The following is a 19,271-nucleotide window of genomic DNA, read 5'->3' on the forward strand; positions in this document are numbered from 1 at the left end:
ACCATTATAAAATATTCCTTAGTATAACCGCAAAGACTGCATTTGGGAGCCTCACTATAGAGAAACTAAACTGATACTACTGTTTAATTATGTCCCAAATGTCACCCTATTTATTGTGACAGATCTAATGCTTAGATGATTATTTCTTATTAAGCCAATTGTGGTTTCTCATCTTTGTATTTAGATTCCTGGTAAATACTCTGTTGTGTCCAGTTACGATAAAGGCAACTCAAATGGTCTGATCCTGAACAGTGGAGAGTTAGTTCAGCTGATCCATGAAGGAGCAGATGGTCTTTGGTATTGTATTTAAGACAAAATATATTGAAATACACTTTTGCCCAGTATGTACATACTGTTCTAGATACCTAACTATGGCTAAGAAATCCCGAAGGAGCTTAGAATATTGCCTCCCCCATTATAAAAACAATCTTCCATAAAACTACAACAATATAATATACAGCAAATTAAAACAATTCAATAAAAATAGTCTAGCATCTTGGGAAATTAGTCCAGTTTACAGTTGTGACAACATTTTCAGTGTGTTTCTCACACTGTTTTTTACATTTGATAAAAGTCATGGCCACAGTCACTCAGGAGAGAATTTAGAAGATAAAATATTGTGGGAGATGGGAGAATGCAATTCTGGCTTGTAATCTTATCGCAATAAAAAATCTGGAATGTTCAGGGTGTATAGGACTACATTCCAAGTACCATCTACAGTCAGGTCCAGAAATAATGGGACATCGACACAATTCTAACATCTTTGGCTCTATACACCACCACAATGGATTTGGAATGAAACAAACACAATGTGCTTTAACTGCAGACTGTCAGCTTTAATTTGAGGGTATGTACATCCAACTCAGGTGAACGGTGTAGGAATTACAACAGTTTGCATATGTGCCTCCCACTTGTTAAGGGACCAAAAGTAATGGGACAGAACAATAATCATAAATCAAACTTTCCCTTTTTAATACTTGGTTGCAAATCCGTTGCAGTCAATCACAGCCTGAAGCCTGGAACGCATAGACATCACCAGACGCTGGGTTTCATCCCTGGTGATGCTCTGCCAGGCCTCTACTGCAACTGTCTTCAGTTCCTGCTTGTTCTTGGGGCATTTTCCCTTCAGTTTTGTCTGCAGCAAGTGAAATGCATGCTCAATGGGATTCAGGTCAGGTGATTGACTTGGCCATTGCATAACATTCCACTTCTGTCCCTTCAAAAACTCTTTGGTTGCTTTAGCAGTATGCTTTGGATCATTGTCCATCTGTACTGTGAAGTGCCGTCCAATGAGTTCTGCAGCATTTGGCTGAATGTGAGCAGATAATATTGCCCGAAACACTGCAGAATTCATCCTGCTGCTTTTGTCAGCAGTCACATCATCAATAAATACAAGAGAACCAGTTCCATTGGCAGCCATACATGCCCACGCCATGACACTACCACCACCATGCTTCACTGATGAGGTGGTATGCTTAGGATCATGAGCAGTTCCTTTCCTTCTCCATACTCTTCTCTTCCCATCACTCTGGTACAGGTTGATCTTGGTCTCATCTGTCAATAGGATGTTGTTCCAGAACTGTGAAGGCTTTTTTAGATGTCGTTTGGCAAACTCTAATCTGGCCTTCCTGTTTTTGAGGCTCACCAATGGTTTACATCTTGTGGTGAACCCTCTGTATTCACTCTGGTGACGTCTTCTTTTGATTGTTGACTTTGACACACATACACCTACCTCCTGGAGAGTGTTCTTGATCTGGCCAACTGTTGTGAAGGGTGTTTTCTTCACCAGGGAAAGGATTCTTCGGTCATCCACCACAGTTGTTTTTCGTTGTCTCCCGGGTCTTTTGGTGTTGCTGAGCTCACCGGTGCGTTCCTTCTTTTTGAGAATGTTCCAAAGAGTTGTTTTGGCCACGCCTAATGTTCTTGCTATCTCTCTGATGGGTTTGTTTTGTTTCTTAAGCCTAATGATGGCTTGCTTCACTGATAGTGACAGCTCTTTGGATCTCATCTTGAGAGTTGACAGCAACAGATTCCAAATGCAAATAGCACACTTGAAATGAACTCTGGGCCTTTTATCTGCACATTGTAATTGGGGTACTGAGGGAATATCACACACCTGGCCATGGAACAGCTGAGAAGCCAATTGTCCCATTACTTTTGGTCCCTTCACAAGTGGGAGGCACATATGCAAACTGTTGTAATTCCTACACGGTTCACCTGAGTTGGATGTACATACCCTCAAATTAAAGCTGACAGTCTGCAGTTAAGGCACATTGTGTTTGTTTCATTCCAAATCCATTGTGGTGGTGTATAGAGCCAAAGATGTTAGAATTGTGTCGATGTCCCAATATTTCTGGACCTGACTGTATATCTAAACAAGGAATGGTTATATTGCTTCTAGATTAGACATAATGTTTTGATTTCTTGTAGATGCTTGGTTTTTCAAACAGTTTGACAGCAAAAGGGTATTTCTTAGGTACCTGAGGAATCTGAGCACGAACAAAGAAGGTTGGGTCCCCATCAACATTTTGCTGCCATTACTTGGTAACTCCAAATCTGCTCTCTCTCTCAGCAGCTCAGGTAAGTTTGCTTAGGTGTCCCCTTCCCCTTATGTGGGATGTTGTTCCCTCTTGATTATTATACAGATATTTGTATCTGTATTGTTTTACAGAAATGGTTTAAATTTTATCTTGTGGGAGGGGTTTTTTTTACACATCATTTAGGGAATATTTTAATAAGCAATTTAGAAATACACATAAACCTCAATGTATAATGCCCTGTTAATATATATGCATTTTATCCAGAGTCTGTAGCCGGTTCAAGTACGCTGAGTTCATCTTCAAGTTACAGTGAAAGTTGCAACATCAGTAGCACCAGCTTCTCAGATACTAAAGGTTAAATTAAAAGCTCCATCACAACTCTTCTGAAGATTTAAAACTGCCAATGCAAAGATGAGATTTTAAAGAAGTAAAGAAGCATCATAATGGCTCACCTCTCAGTTGCTCCTCTTGTGTTTAATGATGGTTTAGTGAGCATTCTTGAAGAAACTGAATACATTGGTAATGGATTAGTGGAAATAACACTTGTGGAAGCTGCATTACAGAGACTTATCACTCTTCCAGAATAAAATGGACCTTGTCGTGGATAACTTGGGAAGAATATTACAAAGCAGCCAGTAGTTTCCATTGTGTAAATCTGACTAGTTAAAACAATAATTATTCAATGAATACAGTATGTAGAAAACAACAACTGAAAAACTTGATCCTCATAAATAAATGAATAAAAGCCATTTGGGGTCAAAATATAATGTGCAGGAAATCACAGCATTGGGTATTTGCTATTTGATGTAGTAATTATTTTCTGACTTCATTTTCTGTGGCATTTCCATTTGCCATGGTAAAAAATGATAATAATCGGAGGTATTTTTAGCACTGAACCAAATTTTATGACCAATTATAATTATTTATGGAATTAGGACCATTTAGTAGTTATTTGGTCATACAAATCTTACTTTGTAAACAATGGAGTAAAAACACTGAAATCCATTTTGTATTACTTCAGATGATACCACAATACAAAATTGTCTTCTGCCCTTGCAGTTAGGCCGAAAGCTGTTCAATGAAAAATTTCTAATTCTCTGTATGACTGAAACCCCATTGCTGCTTAAAGTTTATTGTAAAATTAAAGGCACCACACAACATGAAAAAAACCTGTTATAATTTTTTTAAAAAAAGAAATTCTTAAGTATTTTACTTCCTTTGTGTGAAATAGAGTAAGTAATATTGTACAAACAATTTCTTCTAAGAAAATGGTTTCTAAATCTGTCTTGCCAAAGGAAGAACTACTTAAAACCCACATTTAAACCATGCTGGATTCACCAATACATCTGAATTAATTTACAGCTCATGCTGGTGTTTTGTGGAAATCACTGTTTGACTTTCAGCATTTATGAAAGCAGTGGAACTCGAACAGGTTTGTTTGGATTTTGGCTCTGGAAATATAACCGCTTCTCATTGCTGGTTGTTCTAAATGCCAGAATAGTTCTGGGCCAAAGTTGCCATCAGCTGCAACTGACTCTGGTCAGTACCCCAAGATACTATTTTTGTATGTCTGTTTATATATGTGTGTTATGTATTAATGTAAAAATATGTATTTATACTCTTCCAGCTCCTAGAGATGCCTTTGCATTTCAGTTTTTTAAAAGGCAGCAATGTGTAGCCTTTCCAAGGTGTTCTTAATACACTTTCAGCATAAAACGATCTTTCTCTCTCTGAACCTTCTCGGAAAACAGGACTGTACCAGCCAAGTCACTATTGGTTCTGTTCTGCTAATCTACTAGCAATATTCTTTATAACTTATTTTGTAAATATGGGTGTTACAACAAGAGAAAAAGAAACTCTTTTATTCACAACAGAAGGAAGGATGTCATGCTGATGTACATACATAGGGCTTATCACTTCCTCCATCTGCCAGTGGCTTCAGCTTGGGAAAGTTGCAAAACAATAAGTGACTTTTTAACATGACATGTATAAAATGGCTGGTTATCTTTGGCTTCTGTAAAGAGCTACTGCAGGGAAGTAAAACTCTGCAGAAGGCTCTCCTATCAAATCCTGACTCTGTTTACTTTATACTTGCCAGTGTCATTTCATGTGGTTGTACATGTATCATTGCACTTTAATCTATAGCCAACGTTTCAATTTTCTACTGCTGATGTAAATTACTACTACAGAATCTAGTATCCTTATTGTATGTATGAAACGTTGAATAAATTTAAGCATTACTTGTTGGTTGGTCTGAACATAATGAAGTGTGTGTGTGTGTGTGTGTGTGTGTGTTCTTTTTGTTTTCTTTTGTTTCTTGGCACCAGAAGGTGTTGAATTGGTGCAGTGAATCCAATTGCATCCAAAATGGGTGCAGAACAAGAAAAATCTCAGTCTCTATTCCTAAAGCAGTGTTTCAAGAGCATCTTCTCCCCTTTTCCCCCAAATCACCTGTTTTACAATCTTAATCTGTCAAAGCCTAATCTTTGTTTCCAGTTTTCCATTGTAAAACTTCACTTTTGAAAAAGAGAACAAGGTATGTATTGCCAGCTTAAAACAATTGACAGAGTAGAGTTCTAACAAGGGATCCGTAACCTATAGATGCATAGGCCTTTTAGAGCCTATCCAACATCATTGTTTTTAGAAAACTTTATGTTCATCTAATTGAAATTAAAATTAACATCTGGTTAAGACAGAGAAGACAAAGCAATGGTTATCTAACCTGGCCATCTTCCAACCTAACCATTTCCAATTTCGATGAACTCTATGCTATCCGGAGTGCTTAGGTTTATAGTCTAGCTAGTACCTCAGCAAGGCACTAGAATGGGAATCACTACCATGGGATAACTAGCTCCAGAAAAATCTGGATAAAAATTGTGGAAGTATATGCTGAGAAATGATTTGTAATGGAAAAATGAGATGAGGACTCTTGTGAGATGCAGACTGGCTGTATTTCCAGCTAAGACCAGGATATCTAACCTGGAAGAAAATGCTGCTAAATAATACAGGAATTTATAAACATACTCAAGCCTTAGCTTAATTGGTAAATATCATGTAAATGAGTTTCTTGTAGATTAAGCAGCCAGAACAAATAGAATGAAATTATTATATCTAACAAAGTCAACAAATCCGCATCACAAAGTTGTCTATTAAGGGCAGTTATCACTTGCATAAACCCAGTTGGATTATGTTGTAGTCCTAGATACTGAACGTGAAAATAATCTTATAACTTGGTCACATTGATTTTCTTTCTGACCACTAATACTGAGGCTTCAGTTTCAGAAGATTAAGAAAAAAATATCTGATATGTGTGTAACTTTATGTTTAATATGTTCCTGTGTCTTCTACCAGCACTTACATCAAAGCCAAACTAGTTATGATGCAGGTTGCCTGAAAGACGTTGCTATGGAGGGATTCCATAAAGCACCACAGCATTCAGGAAAATGGGGATCCTCCCACACCCATGTTCTTTTCCAGATGGAAGACCTCCATCTCTCAAGTTTGCTTGTTCGTTTGCTTGTTTTGTGGGGAATTCAAATAAAAAGTTTGAGGAGGCTATTTTAATTGGGATAAAAGTTCTTGGATCCCCTTCAGACCCTCCCCCACAAAGTGGCTATTTTTAAAAATTAAAATAAAAATAGCCATAGAAGATCCAATTATCTAAAAATATCTAATTTATCAGATAAAACGGGGAAAATATATGGTCTGTAGGCTTCTGCAGCCATTTCTGCAACATCTCAGCAGGAAAAAAAGCCAGTATGTCATTGTTACATTTCCAAATTTTCATAACTCTGCAAGTCATGCTTCCTCTTTCTGTTTTGCAGACATTCTTTCCTCACATCTTGTACATATGCATAATTTTGTTAGGCAGCTATTACTGGGCCAGCCAAGCAACCCACTGCCATTATCACCTCAGGTTCAAAAGCAGCTGTCGTCTTATTTGACAAATATTTTCCCCCATTCCAAAATGTGCAGACTTTCCAATCAGTTAAGCAACAAAAGCAACACAACATCTTTAAGTTCAAAAAATGTACTGTGGAATTAACTTTAATGGAATGGAGTTTGTACTGTCATATGATTTTAATTCTTTTTGCAAAGCAACAAACAATATGCTTGACTGTGTCCTATATTTCACTGACAATAATACTTTGAGATAAAGTTTTATATGTACTGTTCATCTATAAAATTGCAATACATCTCTTTTTGGCAAGGGCGTTTGTTATATGTGGTCATAGCAAGTTTTCTCTGAAGTAAATGCATATGATATTACAGCTTGAGAAAAACGGCTAAATTTGAAGCTGAATTCACTTCTTTTTGGGTATCTGAAGTACAAAAGTACTTTCCATTTTCAACATATTTTTACAATTCTGACAAAACTTTCTTGTGCATGTGATAAACCATACCGCTATTTTGTGGCATGCACAGACAGAAAAATGTACTCTCTGCTTTGGACAGCCTACATCCAGGTGAGGAACACATGTTCCCCCAAAGGCAGCCTTCCTTCAGATAATCTGGCAACCCCAAATGAGACTGATAGTTTTTACATATTTACACTAATCATCATTACACTTCATACTGACTTGTTGCACTAAGTCTTCTTTTTCTAGAATCCATTTTAAACGTAAATGTTTTTAACAAAAATCCAGGTTGTCCTTAGAATAAAATTATAATATTGTGTCTTGGAAAGCATTCAATTTTCACAGATATTTGTGGGCACATTACACTTAAAATCATAAAACTATGGAATTTTCTTTACCTCTAGTATTATCTACTAAATTCATGAAATTGAAAGTTTAGAGGTTTAATGTTTTAATTTTTTTAAGTCTACAGCATGAAATTCTCTGCTGAAAGAATACCACACAACACTTCGAACGTACAAAATTAGTGAGATGTACTATGGTCCTCGGTGTGAAGCGGTCTCTCCTGGGTTTCAGGACAGTGTTATTAAAATCAGCAAGTATCCTGCTAGTTCCCTAAGAATACCTATGATACCACAATCCACACCAATTTGTTGGGCACAAATGATGCTGAGTTACCATGCTTAATTCAGTGGCAAAGCATGTATGAAAATCAGTTGGTACATAGATTGTGACTTGGTTCTTCACCAGTCTGCTGCTACGGTTGAACTTAACAATTCATTTGCTCTCTTAACAGCACTTCCTTGCAACACATGCAGGTTTCTGTTTTTGAGTAATGTGATATTGTGCTTTAGTTTTTCGTTTTGTCCATATTTCATGTTCTAGTTCCTTTTTTAGCTAGAATTTCATTCCAGATGAGTTTGAATGGTATGTACAAGTCAGAACATTTCACAAGAATTCTGTCACTAGTCAGCACTAACATGAGGTAAAAATCTGAATGTGTGCTTGAAGGAGAAATGGAGAGAGCAATTTCTTGTTCAGCCGCGGAACTCCCTGACCTTGCTAGCTTGATATTGATAATTCCACATGGGGGAATTATCCACATCTGCCATTCTGATCTCTTTGATTAAGATCCGTTAAACATACAGCGCAAAACAGTAAAAAATGACAAATGAAACATTCCTCTTTAGTTCATAACGTTTTATATTCTGCTGTGTACCTGAAGGTGTTAATAAATATTGTACATAATTGGTTTTATACTGGCTGGATAGGTGGTCCGTGATAGGAGAGAGAGAGAGAAAATATTTAAATAAAAATATCAAACATTTCAGCCTGGAACTGGTAGTAAAAATGGGGGTTCTTTATTATGTTCACTGGCCAGACTTCTACAAGTTAACAAAGTGAACAATTCCTATTTCACATGAAATTAAACAAAAAAACTAATGAGATGTTCAAGGTGTGTTGAGTTTTATAAACTAACATAATTTTCCCACAAAAGAAGTGTAATTGCACTGGTTTGACAGGAGTTAGCTGTACATGAAATAAATCAGAACGGTCTGGGTACTTCACCAAACAGGGAGTTAGGAAACAGGCGCTTGCACCTTCTAGACGGCCCATATAACAGCACGTGGGTTGAATGAGTCTTTCTGCGCAAGGCAGTCTTAGCTTGTAAGGAACTTTTTATATTTGTCCTCAAGAACGGCTGTTGGGAGGGCATAAAAACATGCTAATATTGGTGAAGTTTGGAGTTTATTTGATTTGAATATCTGCTGGCCTGAAAAAAGGGGGATCAACTTTTCAGAAACACATTCCTGGACAAAGCAATTAAATCCAATTGGCCTTCTCGTTAAGATCTGTATCGCCTTTTATTCCCATTGTTCAAGATGGTGTCCCTAGAAGATTTAATTGATCTTGACCATCCTGTGAAATAGGCTAGGTGAAGTATATGTAGCCTTTAACCAAGCTCTCTGGGTATTATGCGGATTGAGGTCTAGCATTTATGGAGAGGAAAAGTTTGAGCTAGGCTCAGAGATCCTTTCTCTCATTCCTGCCAACATCTGAAGTATGTTTGCCAGGTACTTTGTTTTTTTCAGTGGGTGGCTTCCAGGTTCAGAACTCCCTCCTTCAGGGGCATCCACAGGTCACAAAAGTAAAAAAAAAAAAAGCGTGGTCAAAAAAGTCAAAATGGCAGCCACCATGGTGTAATTGAAGCACTGCCTGGTTATTTATGAGCATCACTCATGGCTTCTTTGACCACCCCCTTTGGACACCCCTGCCCTATTAGCCCTCTCATTTTTGCCCTTTCACCATCAACGATTTAAGTCAGATCATCTTTCATTTTTACTATTTGAAATGATTCACCCGACTGCTCTGGTGGTTTCAAGCTTTTTTTCCCTTTTGATTTTATGTACTGGTTTACTTAAAACGTAATTTTGTATTTCTAAGTGTTTTATGTTTTGTTTTACTGTTACTGGCAGCGTCTTCCGAGCGCCACAGGTCAAAAGGCAGGATAGGCATCAAACCGTTAGTGAGAAGTCCTGTCAATCCTGTGTGTTTTGTGCTACCAGAATTTGGAACCTGATTTCCCGGCCCCTCTCTCTGCCCATCTGGTGGCCAGAGCCAGTGTCAGGGTTTCAGAGCTTTCTCTTCCACTCCCCTCCTCCAACTGAAGCAGCTGAAACGGAGAACTTTGCTCTCAGTCCTCGCTTGAAATATCAGTACACTATTCGGACACAACATTTTGGTTTCATCATGATTCCCTGTCACTTCAGCGTTCTGCTGCGCTTTCTTTTGCTTGCATCTCCCACTGCACTGGCTTCAGGTATGACACATGTGAAAACATTGTTTGTTGCAGTCATGAATTAATTATGATATGCTTGCCTTATTTTCTACAATCAAACTTTTATGCCATAGTGCTCAGTGGCTACTGTAATCCCTTAGCAAAGCTGACAGCTAAGTAAACCAGAGTTTAATGCATCATAGATACTCAGCAATCCTATTCCAAGAATGAGATCTTTAAAAAGTAGTGAATTGGACCATTCTTGAAACAAATTTTGTGCTCATGGATTTTTCTGATGGTTGATATTGCAGATTATTATTAATATGAAGAAAGAAGTCTAGATAACATTAAATATTTAAATATTATTTAAATATTTAGCATTTTATATTTTAATTTTTCTGTAATCAGTTTATGAAGCATTACTATAAAAGACTTATCTGATGAACAAAAATATCTACACAGCACTATCTCTTTGTAAGAGGGGAATTTATAGTAAACATGTTGTGGTTTTATTCTTTGGATCAAAAAAATGACCCAAGCCTAGCTGTAGATTCCTTGTTCCATTTTAAAGTCATACATTAAGACCAAGTCTTTTCTCATTATTAATCATTTAAATTGTGTACAATATATTTAATTGTGTACAATATCTTTATCAGGAAAATATAAAAAATGCTACAAGCAAAAATGAAACAAGTGAAGTATTTGATTCAGTTTTCATTTAATCTAAACTTATTTCCTAATTGGTAAATGTAAAATTCAGTAAAACAGAAGTAATATTTTCATAGCATTAACTAGTTTTTTTTTTAACTGCTGCATGCTTTCCTTGACAGGGTTTAAAAACACAGACTTACTGCAGTTAAGCCTAATGGTCTTTGAATCAAGGAAGTAATGGAGGCAGGGTTATCAAGGGCTACTAGATTTGAACTGTCAGTGTCACCTCTTGATTGGGGGCAGCGTGCCTTCAAATATCAGCTGTAGGGGAGCATCAGTGTGGGAGGACTGTGTCTCTCTTATTTATGAGTACCCAAGATGCTTCTGGTTGGCCACAGTGAGAAACAAAATGCTGGACTACGATGGGTCTTGGCCAGATCCAGAAGGGTGGATCTTAGATCCTTAAGTCCTTGAAGTAGAAAAATTGAATCACAAAACTGGGAGAAATATTGAAAAGACTTTTTTAAATGGATGCTTGCACAGAGGATACACGCATTCCTTTTAATATCTAATGTTTCTACAAAATATAAAATCACTTCAGTATATCCAAGAGAGATTTCAATTTGTGTTTCTGGAACAGACCTGCATGTTCTGGAGCAAATTGTTTTGAAATGTGGTGTAAGATGGAGAATTATCTCAGTAGTATGAACAGAGAGGGAGGCTTCCTGTTTTAAAAGGAAAAAAATTCATATAAAATTTAAACAGATACACTGGGATTGCCTAAAGGCTGGCCTAACAGAATTCTGGCCAGTCCACTTCACGGGATCGAGGAAAACCTGACCTAGAATAGACAATAAAGGATTCTTTTCAGTTGAAGTATTACTACTAGACCTGACTTCAATATCTTCACTGCCATTTAATCTGATTGGTGATGGTGACTACTTGCTGTATATGACTATAACTTTATTGTTATAAAGTAGACAAAAGTTGACAGAAGTCATATAGATTGCCACTGCCTTCAGGTGAAAGGGAGGTTAACAAGGGAAAATGATGTTGACGAGCAGGAACAGGGACACTAGGATACTGAGCTGAGCTAGCACTGAAATATCTCACACTAAATGTTGAAAAATTTCTCAGATGGGAACCACTGTTCAATGGATGTTAAGATAGGGTATGTGATTTCTGGTGGGGAGGTACTTCACTTCAGTCTGATGAATGCTGCTGGCTCATGATTTCTGTTTTTAAGTTTTCTTAAGGCACAAGGAAGCGAGCAATGTATTACAAAGAGCTAGGAGAGCCAATTATTTCTTAGAGGAGCTTAAAACAGGATCACTTGAGCGTGAATGCCTAGAAGAGAAATGTTCATGGGAGGAAGCAAGAGAAATCTTCCAAGATGACTTGAGGACAGTAAGTAACAAAACATTGTGGACAAAGAGACTTCTTCTGCTGACTTACTATTGTTTTTAATTAACTTTCAGTTTCAGTGGTACTTGCCTATCTGAAGTGTTAGCAGTTGATAATTTGATGATAAGTCTGTTGATGTTGTTTTAAAGAGTAAGTAGAACCAAAAAATAGGAAATACTGTACTAGGAATACTATTGAAGACATTCCATTTAGAATACTAAATGAGCATTACAATTCATGACATATTATTAGAAAGGTTCTCACAAACAAGCCTTAAACCATTCACCAGATTTCACACAACTGAGTATCATGTATATAAAATCAAAACTGGGCTATCACATTTTGCAAGATTTAAGCTTTTTGTTTGAAGCTTTTGTACATTCATGATGGCATCTAGGGGTGGGGAAAGGTAACTGGCTCAAACAAGCAAATGACACTTGTGTAGAAGCCCAATGCTGTTTGGTTGAATGGTAAGTATGGAAGTGCCAAAGAAGCTGTGAATTTTTTGAGTCCAGAGAAGGCTAGGATCTCCTAGTTATCTTCTTCAGAATGAAAGAATAGTTGTTCAGACTATGCTCAGAGAAAGGTACGAGATGCTCTGACATAATCTACAGTATCAAGGAGGTAATGACAGGTTTAAACACTTTTAATGAAATAAGAATAACTCATTGGCAAAATCTAACAGGATTCACCATACCTGAACAAGAACTAGATATAATTCCTTCCCTACCCTGACCAATGCTTATTCTCCCCCCACTACATTCATTTCAAACCTGAGCTTGCATGCATCTAAGCCAGAAAATATATTATCTGCACTTGCACTCAAACCAAAATGGCAAACTGAGATTTGCCAACTTGATTGTTGTTTGGTAATTCTGGTTGTGAAATGAAGCACAAAATTATATTTTAATAGTTCTTTGTGTACAGTAATGGTAAAATCTGTGTTATTGGAAGTTGTGATTCCATCAGTTATGTGCATGTTTATACCGTATAATTATACACGTATAAACATGCAGCTGATTCCAGGCAGTTTCATTTCACATACTGCATCTGGTGGAACTCCATTTTGAACCGTTAGGATACTTTGAGGCAGTTTTACTAAGCTAGCTTTAGATAAAATCTCTCTCCCTAGACACTGTTAAACTACAGCTCCCAGCATTCTTTGCTATCCACCATATAGAATGCAGCTGATGGGAGTTAAAGCCAATTTAAGCAGACGAACAATAGAATTTCTTTGCTTTTATTTTACTTCAGGATAAATTGTTGTTGAATAAATGAATGGAATGTGTAGAGGGGCTGCAAACCACTTGTAGCTGTTAAGAGACATAGGAATGTTTTAAGAACTAAACTTGATTATGAGCATTAGTGGTGAAAGAATTCCTGTTTCTATATGTTAGTAGCTGAAGATTTTGATACCGTTGGAAATCTAGTTGCTGTGTTGTTGGGGAATCTTCTCTGGATGGGTCCCTTCCAGTTATTTTGGATTACTTTCCTTATCACTCTCAGATAGCATAGCTAATTACTAAACATTGTGGGAACTGTAGTGCAGAACACCTAGGGAGCATTAGTTTGGTGAAGATTGATCCAGGTATTATTTTTCTTGTGGAAAATTTAACATTAAGGTTGGATAATTTGCTTTATCTTTTTCCTACAACCCTGTTTTCTTTTTCCCAGAAAGAATTCTGGACAATCTATACAGGTAAGGGTTATTCGTCTCTATACCAATTAACCAATTCTGCCACAAATGCCTTTCTAAAACTCTTGCTAATGCTGAGTGCTTATTTTCATAGATCCTAATCAGTGTGACTCCAACCCATGCCAGAATGGCGCGACCTGTATTGATAGGCATCAAGACTACTTTTGCATTTGTCCTCTAAAATATGAAGGCAGAAATTGTGAAATAGGTAAAAGCTTACTGACTTGGCAAAAAATAATACAAGTGTTGTGTTCCTGAAGACTGGGCATCATTCCATATTCTCTCACCAGCTATTAAAAAGTCCAGGTATCAAAGCATTTTATAACTCCAGTGGGTGATATCCAGGTTTTGAGACTTGGGGTATATTTCTTTATATCACCACGATCTTCAGACCTGTATACAGTGGTACCTCTGGATACGAACGCCTCTACTAACAAACTTTTCGGGTTACGACCAGCTCCGGCTGCAAAAATTTACCTCGATGTGCGAACTCTGCCTCGGGGTACAGCCATTTTTCCGCCCTGACACGTGGTCCGCGGCCATTTTTCCACCCCTGACACGTGGTCCGCGGCCGTTCTCCCGCCACGCGGCGCGGCACCCAGCCATTCTCCCGCTGTGCGGCGCGGCGCCCGGCCATTCTCCCACCGCGCCGCGCTGTGCTGCGCAGCGCCACGCTGCGCCCGGCCATTCTCCTGCCATGCCGCGCCACACCCGGCCGTTCTCCCGCCACGCCACGCCGCGCCGCGCTGCGCCCGGCTGTTCTCCCGCCACGCCGCGCGGCGCCCAGCCGAACGGATTAACAGTAATTACATTGAACCTTATGGGAAAATTTGCTTCGGGGTGCGACCAAATTCGGAGGGCGGAACGGATTAACCAGATTTACATTGAACCCTATGGGGAAATTTGCGTCGGGTTACGACCAACTCGGGATACGCCCAGAGTCATGGAACGGATTAAGTTCGTATCCCGAGGTACCACTGTACTTTTGATTCTAACTGGAGACCAATGTCTATCTAGATTTGCAGAGTTATGCAGTCCAAAACAATGGTGATGCAAACCTGTAGCACACAATATCCTTCCTTCTCAGGGGCAATGGCTATATGGATATTGATCCCAATTAGCACTTGTCTTCCATTCTTCCTTAGAATCAAGATCATTGATGTTCCTGTTCCAGAATCTGACTTCTTAACCTTCTTTGCTACCAACAACCCTGCCCCACCACATTTTTCTGTCCAAACCAGGACATGTTAATTCACATCTTCTTCTCTGTATTTAGGACCAGAAAGCAAGCTGAAATGCTTTTATAAAAATGGCAACTGTGAGCAGTTTTGTGTAGATTCCCCAACTATATTAAGGCGGTGCTTTTGTGCAGAGGGATACCGGCTAGCAAGTGATGAGGTATCATGCATCCCAGAAGGTAAGCATACAGCACCTTTCCAGATAGATGCCAGAGTATAGACAGATGCCTTTTTACTATTAGTTGACATACCATGAACTGGTCACCCCACTAGAATGAATAACAAAGGTGGTCAGCCTTCCTCCACTATGATTAGCATTTTTTTAAAGGCTGTTTCCCTTCTCCATGTCAGTTCTCATCTTGTCAATAACTGAACTGAAATACTGATCTCAAGATGGAAAACAAGAACAGTCCAGCTGAAGTGATATTCAAACCCCTGGCCAGAGCTCACCATCAGCACATCTCACATATGTACTGGGAGGGAAATGCCTCATGCCAAGTCATGCTGGCCTAATTCTCCATGGCTTCAGATAGGGATCTTTCACCATCCAGGAGATGCCAGGGACTAAATCAGGCTTCTGCCTGAGGGAGGCAAAATTGGGTGGAGGCAGGAGTGGAGGGGGGGGGGGCGAAATAGGATCTTTCTACAGTGAAGACAGTTGTCTTTAAACAGAAGCATGAAGCCTCCTTGGTGTTTAATCCTAAAGGACCACAAGTAGGTCCTTTCTTTAAAGACACTGGCCTTCATTTTATTTGAAGCATCAATTTTACCTGCTCCTCAATTGTAAGAGCCAGAGTATTGCTTGGAATTGCAGTTAAGTAACATCAACCTGAGGTTTAACCCCCTTGACAAGAAAGCCTTGTTTGGTGAAGTTCATATCCCATGGGGTTGTTTCACTTTCAAGGGAACATTGACATCTAAATGGGAAATCTCAAAACTGTTTCAGAAGAAGGAAAAGGAGAAGCCCACCGTTGGCTATCATTGGTTTTTATACTTACCATTTGTTTAATTCACATTGATTTTTCATTTGATTGAGGAGGAAAGATAGCAATTCACACTTGAGCATAGCTGCACATTATTTAGAACATGAAGTTATAGCAAATGGACAGCAAATAGATAGTTATTATTACAACTGAAATACTTTTGTCCCCTATCTGTAGAGTAGGGCTACAGAAGTAGAGCTTTTGCTGTGTGTGTGTATATGTATCTGTGTGTGGGGGGTTGTGGGGGTGTATCTGTGTGTGTATGCCTTTATGAATAAGGGAGAAGTCTGTATATTTGGACTTTAAAAAGCATTCACCGTACTATAGTTCACAATCTTACTGTTTTGCTAGGAAATACTGAAAGTGGTTTTGAGATACCACTCTGACTTAATTTTTTTATATATATAAGATTTCATACACCGTTTATTTTTTTTACAGTTGATTATCCTTGTGGAAAAGTACCCATTCTGGCAAAAAAACAAAGCGAACGAGGAAGAATCATAGGTGGTTATAACTGTCCTCCAGCCGAATGTCCATGGCAAGTAAGTGCTTGTCAGAATTTAATACAATTTAATTTAAAATTAGTTGAATCATTCACATTTTGTATGGGTATCTATCCACTTTGCAAGGTAATTAGAAGAATTATAGGTCAGATCACTAGTTTCATAAGATATAGAATAATTATAGTGCAAAAAAACAAATTTGCAAAATAGTGAAACTATAGAGTGTTGTGATAGACAAGAGGCCCTGCCCTTTACTCGGGCTGCCTTTTCTCCCACTGCCCCCTTTCTGAGTGCAGCCCTTGGCCCACCACACAAAACTGAATGCAGCCCCAAAATGCTTGTCAATCCATGCTCTGGTCTGAATGATACCAGCAAGATAAATCCTCTATAAAATGCCATACCATTTGACTGTCAAATGTTTAGGCTCTCATAACAGCCAATGGACAGGAAAAATGCGGAGGTGTTCTGGTTGCTCCATCTTGGATCATTACAGCAGCCCACTGCTTAGATCGTGTCCACCAACAAAGCCTCAGGATAAAGCTTGGTAAGTAGGGTCTTGTTAACTTTCTAAAACTCAGTTAAATTGAGGAGGGAAAAACACTGCACCGCACAGGAAGGTCTAGTATTGCCATCCTGTTGATTTCGTCTACATCTTCAAGCATCTATTTTAATATCAGTTGTTCCCGCACAAGTGGCCATCAACTGAGCCAATGTTTGGCTCTGTATGGCTATTTTGAACAGGTTCTATTTTGACCAGAAAAAAAAAAACTTGAAACATTTTGGAGCATTCTGGCACAAGGAACAATGGGACCCTGAAACAAGCTCCTTGTTCCCTAGTTCTTCATCCTAGGGTCACAAAAGTAGGTAAAGTGGTAGTTCCTTCAGAGCACTACCTACAATCCAATCTCCAGAAAATTGGCAAAGGAACTTTATTTAAAAATAATTATAATAGAAACCTGAAGTCCCATAGCAAACAATGGCAGCAGCAGTTAAGAATGCTTTTTGCAGCCAGTGTCAGACCGCAAAGAAGCAACAGCAATAGGTTCATTTGAACACAGCCTGCAAACAACAATAACTAAAGTCCCAATTTGGTTTCAAGATCATAATTTGGGAATATGGGTATATTTCAAATTTGGTACACTTGAAACAGCCATTTTGAGCTTAGCAAGTTTTGAGTTTGAAATGTTTTGCACAGCTCTCAAAAACAAGTCCTCAAAATCAGATTGTATATTCCAGAAAGCATATCATATCCTGATTCAGTAAACACTATCAGTAATAGTAATCCAGCACTATAAGAGAGAAAGAAAATAAATAAAACTTTTATATTATAAGAGAGAAAGAAAATAATTATTGTTTCTATTGTAAGAGAGAAGGAAAATAAATAAAACCTTTTGTATTCATTAACTTCCATGGGAGTGAAAGAGATTAGCTAGGCCTTGACTCTGCTCTGAGATCTGCACTATGAAAGGACTTGGTATCTGCTACCTAAATCAAGTCTTGCTTTTTCAGGTAAATACAGGATAAACCATAAAGATGAAGGCGAACAAGAAAGAAGAGTTGCTGAAATGATAATCCATGAAAAGTATTCTTCCAAAACAGTTGACAATGACATTGCCTTGCTGCGATTAGCAGCCCCAGTTAACTACTCTGAGTATGTGGTGCCCATTTGCTTACCACCTCCACGGTTTGCGGCAGACATCCTGAACTATGTTGAATTCTCAACAGTGAGTGGGTGGGGGCGTCTCTTAGAAGGTGGGGCTACTTCAGCAATCCTTATGCGAGTGCAAATCCCCAAAATGCACAAAAAGGAATGCATTCTGCACACAAAATTCAATATTACAGACAACATGTTCTGTGCAGGGTATCTCAATGGGACTAAAGACTCTTGTGAAGGTGACAGCGGTGGACCTCATGTCACTGAGTACAGGAATACTTGGTACCTAACGGGAATTGTGAGCTGGGGTAAAGGGTGTGCTGCACTAGGAACATATGGAGTTTACACAAAAGTCCTAAGATACTTTCAGTGGCTAAACTATTATATGGATTCCTAACACATATTGCTTCCACATTGTCCTTCTTTCATTGTCCAAGTCCATAATTTTTAACCTTTGAATTTTTGAAATATCTGAAATAAATTAAAGATTATACATTGATTTTTCCTTTATCTGTTATTTTTAACCCTGCAGTCATGAAGAGTTATTTAAGTATAGTTTAACCTTTTCCGACATTTCCCATATATATAATTAGAAAACAATATTTTTATATTATTGGAGCTGCTTCAAAACATTGGGACCAAAGAAAATGAAGATAGATACAGAAGTTCAATTGGAAATCTGAAGTGGATGTTCACTTGGCAAACTCTACATTTGTTGGCAGAGTGCTAGGAATTTGCAGGCAGAATAGTCGTGAGCCTGTTTTTTCTCCTTCAGGTTCTTCTTGACTTGTCTTGGATTTTTTTCCAGGTGAAAATAGGAGGTAACAATAAGCTGGAGATCCCAGAGCTGGAAAAAAGTACATTGAAAAGTACCAAAACACTCTCATGATATCAGAACTCAGCTTCACTGAACGCAATAGATTGGAAATAGATTCAGAGAAGAGAAAGTCAAATGCTTCTTCACACAACATCATTTATATATGGAATATGCTGCCATCAGTGGGGGATACATTGCTGTCAGAAGAATTGTGGTGATAGCCATGATACTACTAGTGATAGTCAGTACACTACAGACTGTACATATGGAAACTTTAAGATTGTTTTTAAAAGCAGAATACATTTTTAAATATATACATAATCATTACCTTATGAAGGAAATCTAAACATATAATAGCAGAACCAAAGTCAAAATTACTGTAACACCTATACACAACACACACTAGCTTATAACTAGCTTATATGTTTTAAACTAGATTTTACATTTTAGATATGCAGTAAAACATCAATTTAATTAACCACCATTTAGTAGAATTTGAATGCTAAAATTTCTATTCAGACATACTCTCACAAATAATGGACAAATCCATTGTATCCAAGGGAATCTAGACAAGGCATTTAAATTTACATTAAATTATAATCACATCATTTGCACAATGATGCGAATACCTAAATAACGTGATCATGT

General features: G+C 38.1%; 2 protein-coding genes across 5 annotated transcripts in view; both read left to right on the top strand.

The window, feature by feature from the left end:
* MCF2L (MCF.2 cell line derived transforming sequence like) overlaps positions 1–4,786 on the top strand; it is a 120,679-nt gene extending 115,893 nt beyond the window's left edge. For all 4 annotated transcript variants that reach the window (XM_025163239.2, XM_088136533.1, XM_025163235.2 and 1 more), the window contains 3 exons: positions 185–297; positions 2,477–2,580; positions 2,805–4,786. In XM_025163239.2, the coding sequence (XP_025019007.2) occupies positions 185–297; positions 2,477–2,580; positions 2,805–2,899 (312 nt within the window). In that variant the 3' untranslated portion in view covers positions 2,900–4,786. The remainder of the gene's footprint in view (positions 1–184; positions 298–2,476; positions 2,581–2,804) is intronic.
* Positions 4,787–9,587: 4,801 nt separating this feature from the next.
* On the top strand, positions 9,588–18,300 carry F7 (coagulation factor VII). The gene is made up of 8 exons (XM_015891557.3): positions 9,588–9,719; positions 11,575–11,735; positions 13,407–13,431; positions 13,523–13,636; positions 14,705–14,845; positions 16,088–16,191; positions 16,576–16,696; positions 17,662–18,300. The coding sequence occupies exons 1-8, from the start codon at positions 9,650–9,652 to the stop codon at positions 18,201–18,203; spliced, it is 1,278 nt and encodes a 425-aa protein (XP_015747043.1). The 5' UTR covers positions 9,588–9,649; the 3' UTR covers positions 18,204–18,300.
* Positions 18,301–19,271: the final 971 nt, after the last annotated feature.

The sequence above is a fragment of the Python bivittatus genome, unplaced genomic scaffold (assembly GCF_059951505.1).
Source record: "Python bivittatus isolate LINGU-HERP-01145 unplaced genomic scaffold, Pbiv_v1 ctg000060_np1212, whole genome shotgun sequence".
Taxonomy (NCBI): Eukaryota; Metazoa; Chordata; class Lepidosauria; order Squamata; family Pythonidae; genus Python; species Python bivittatus.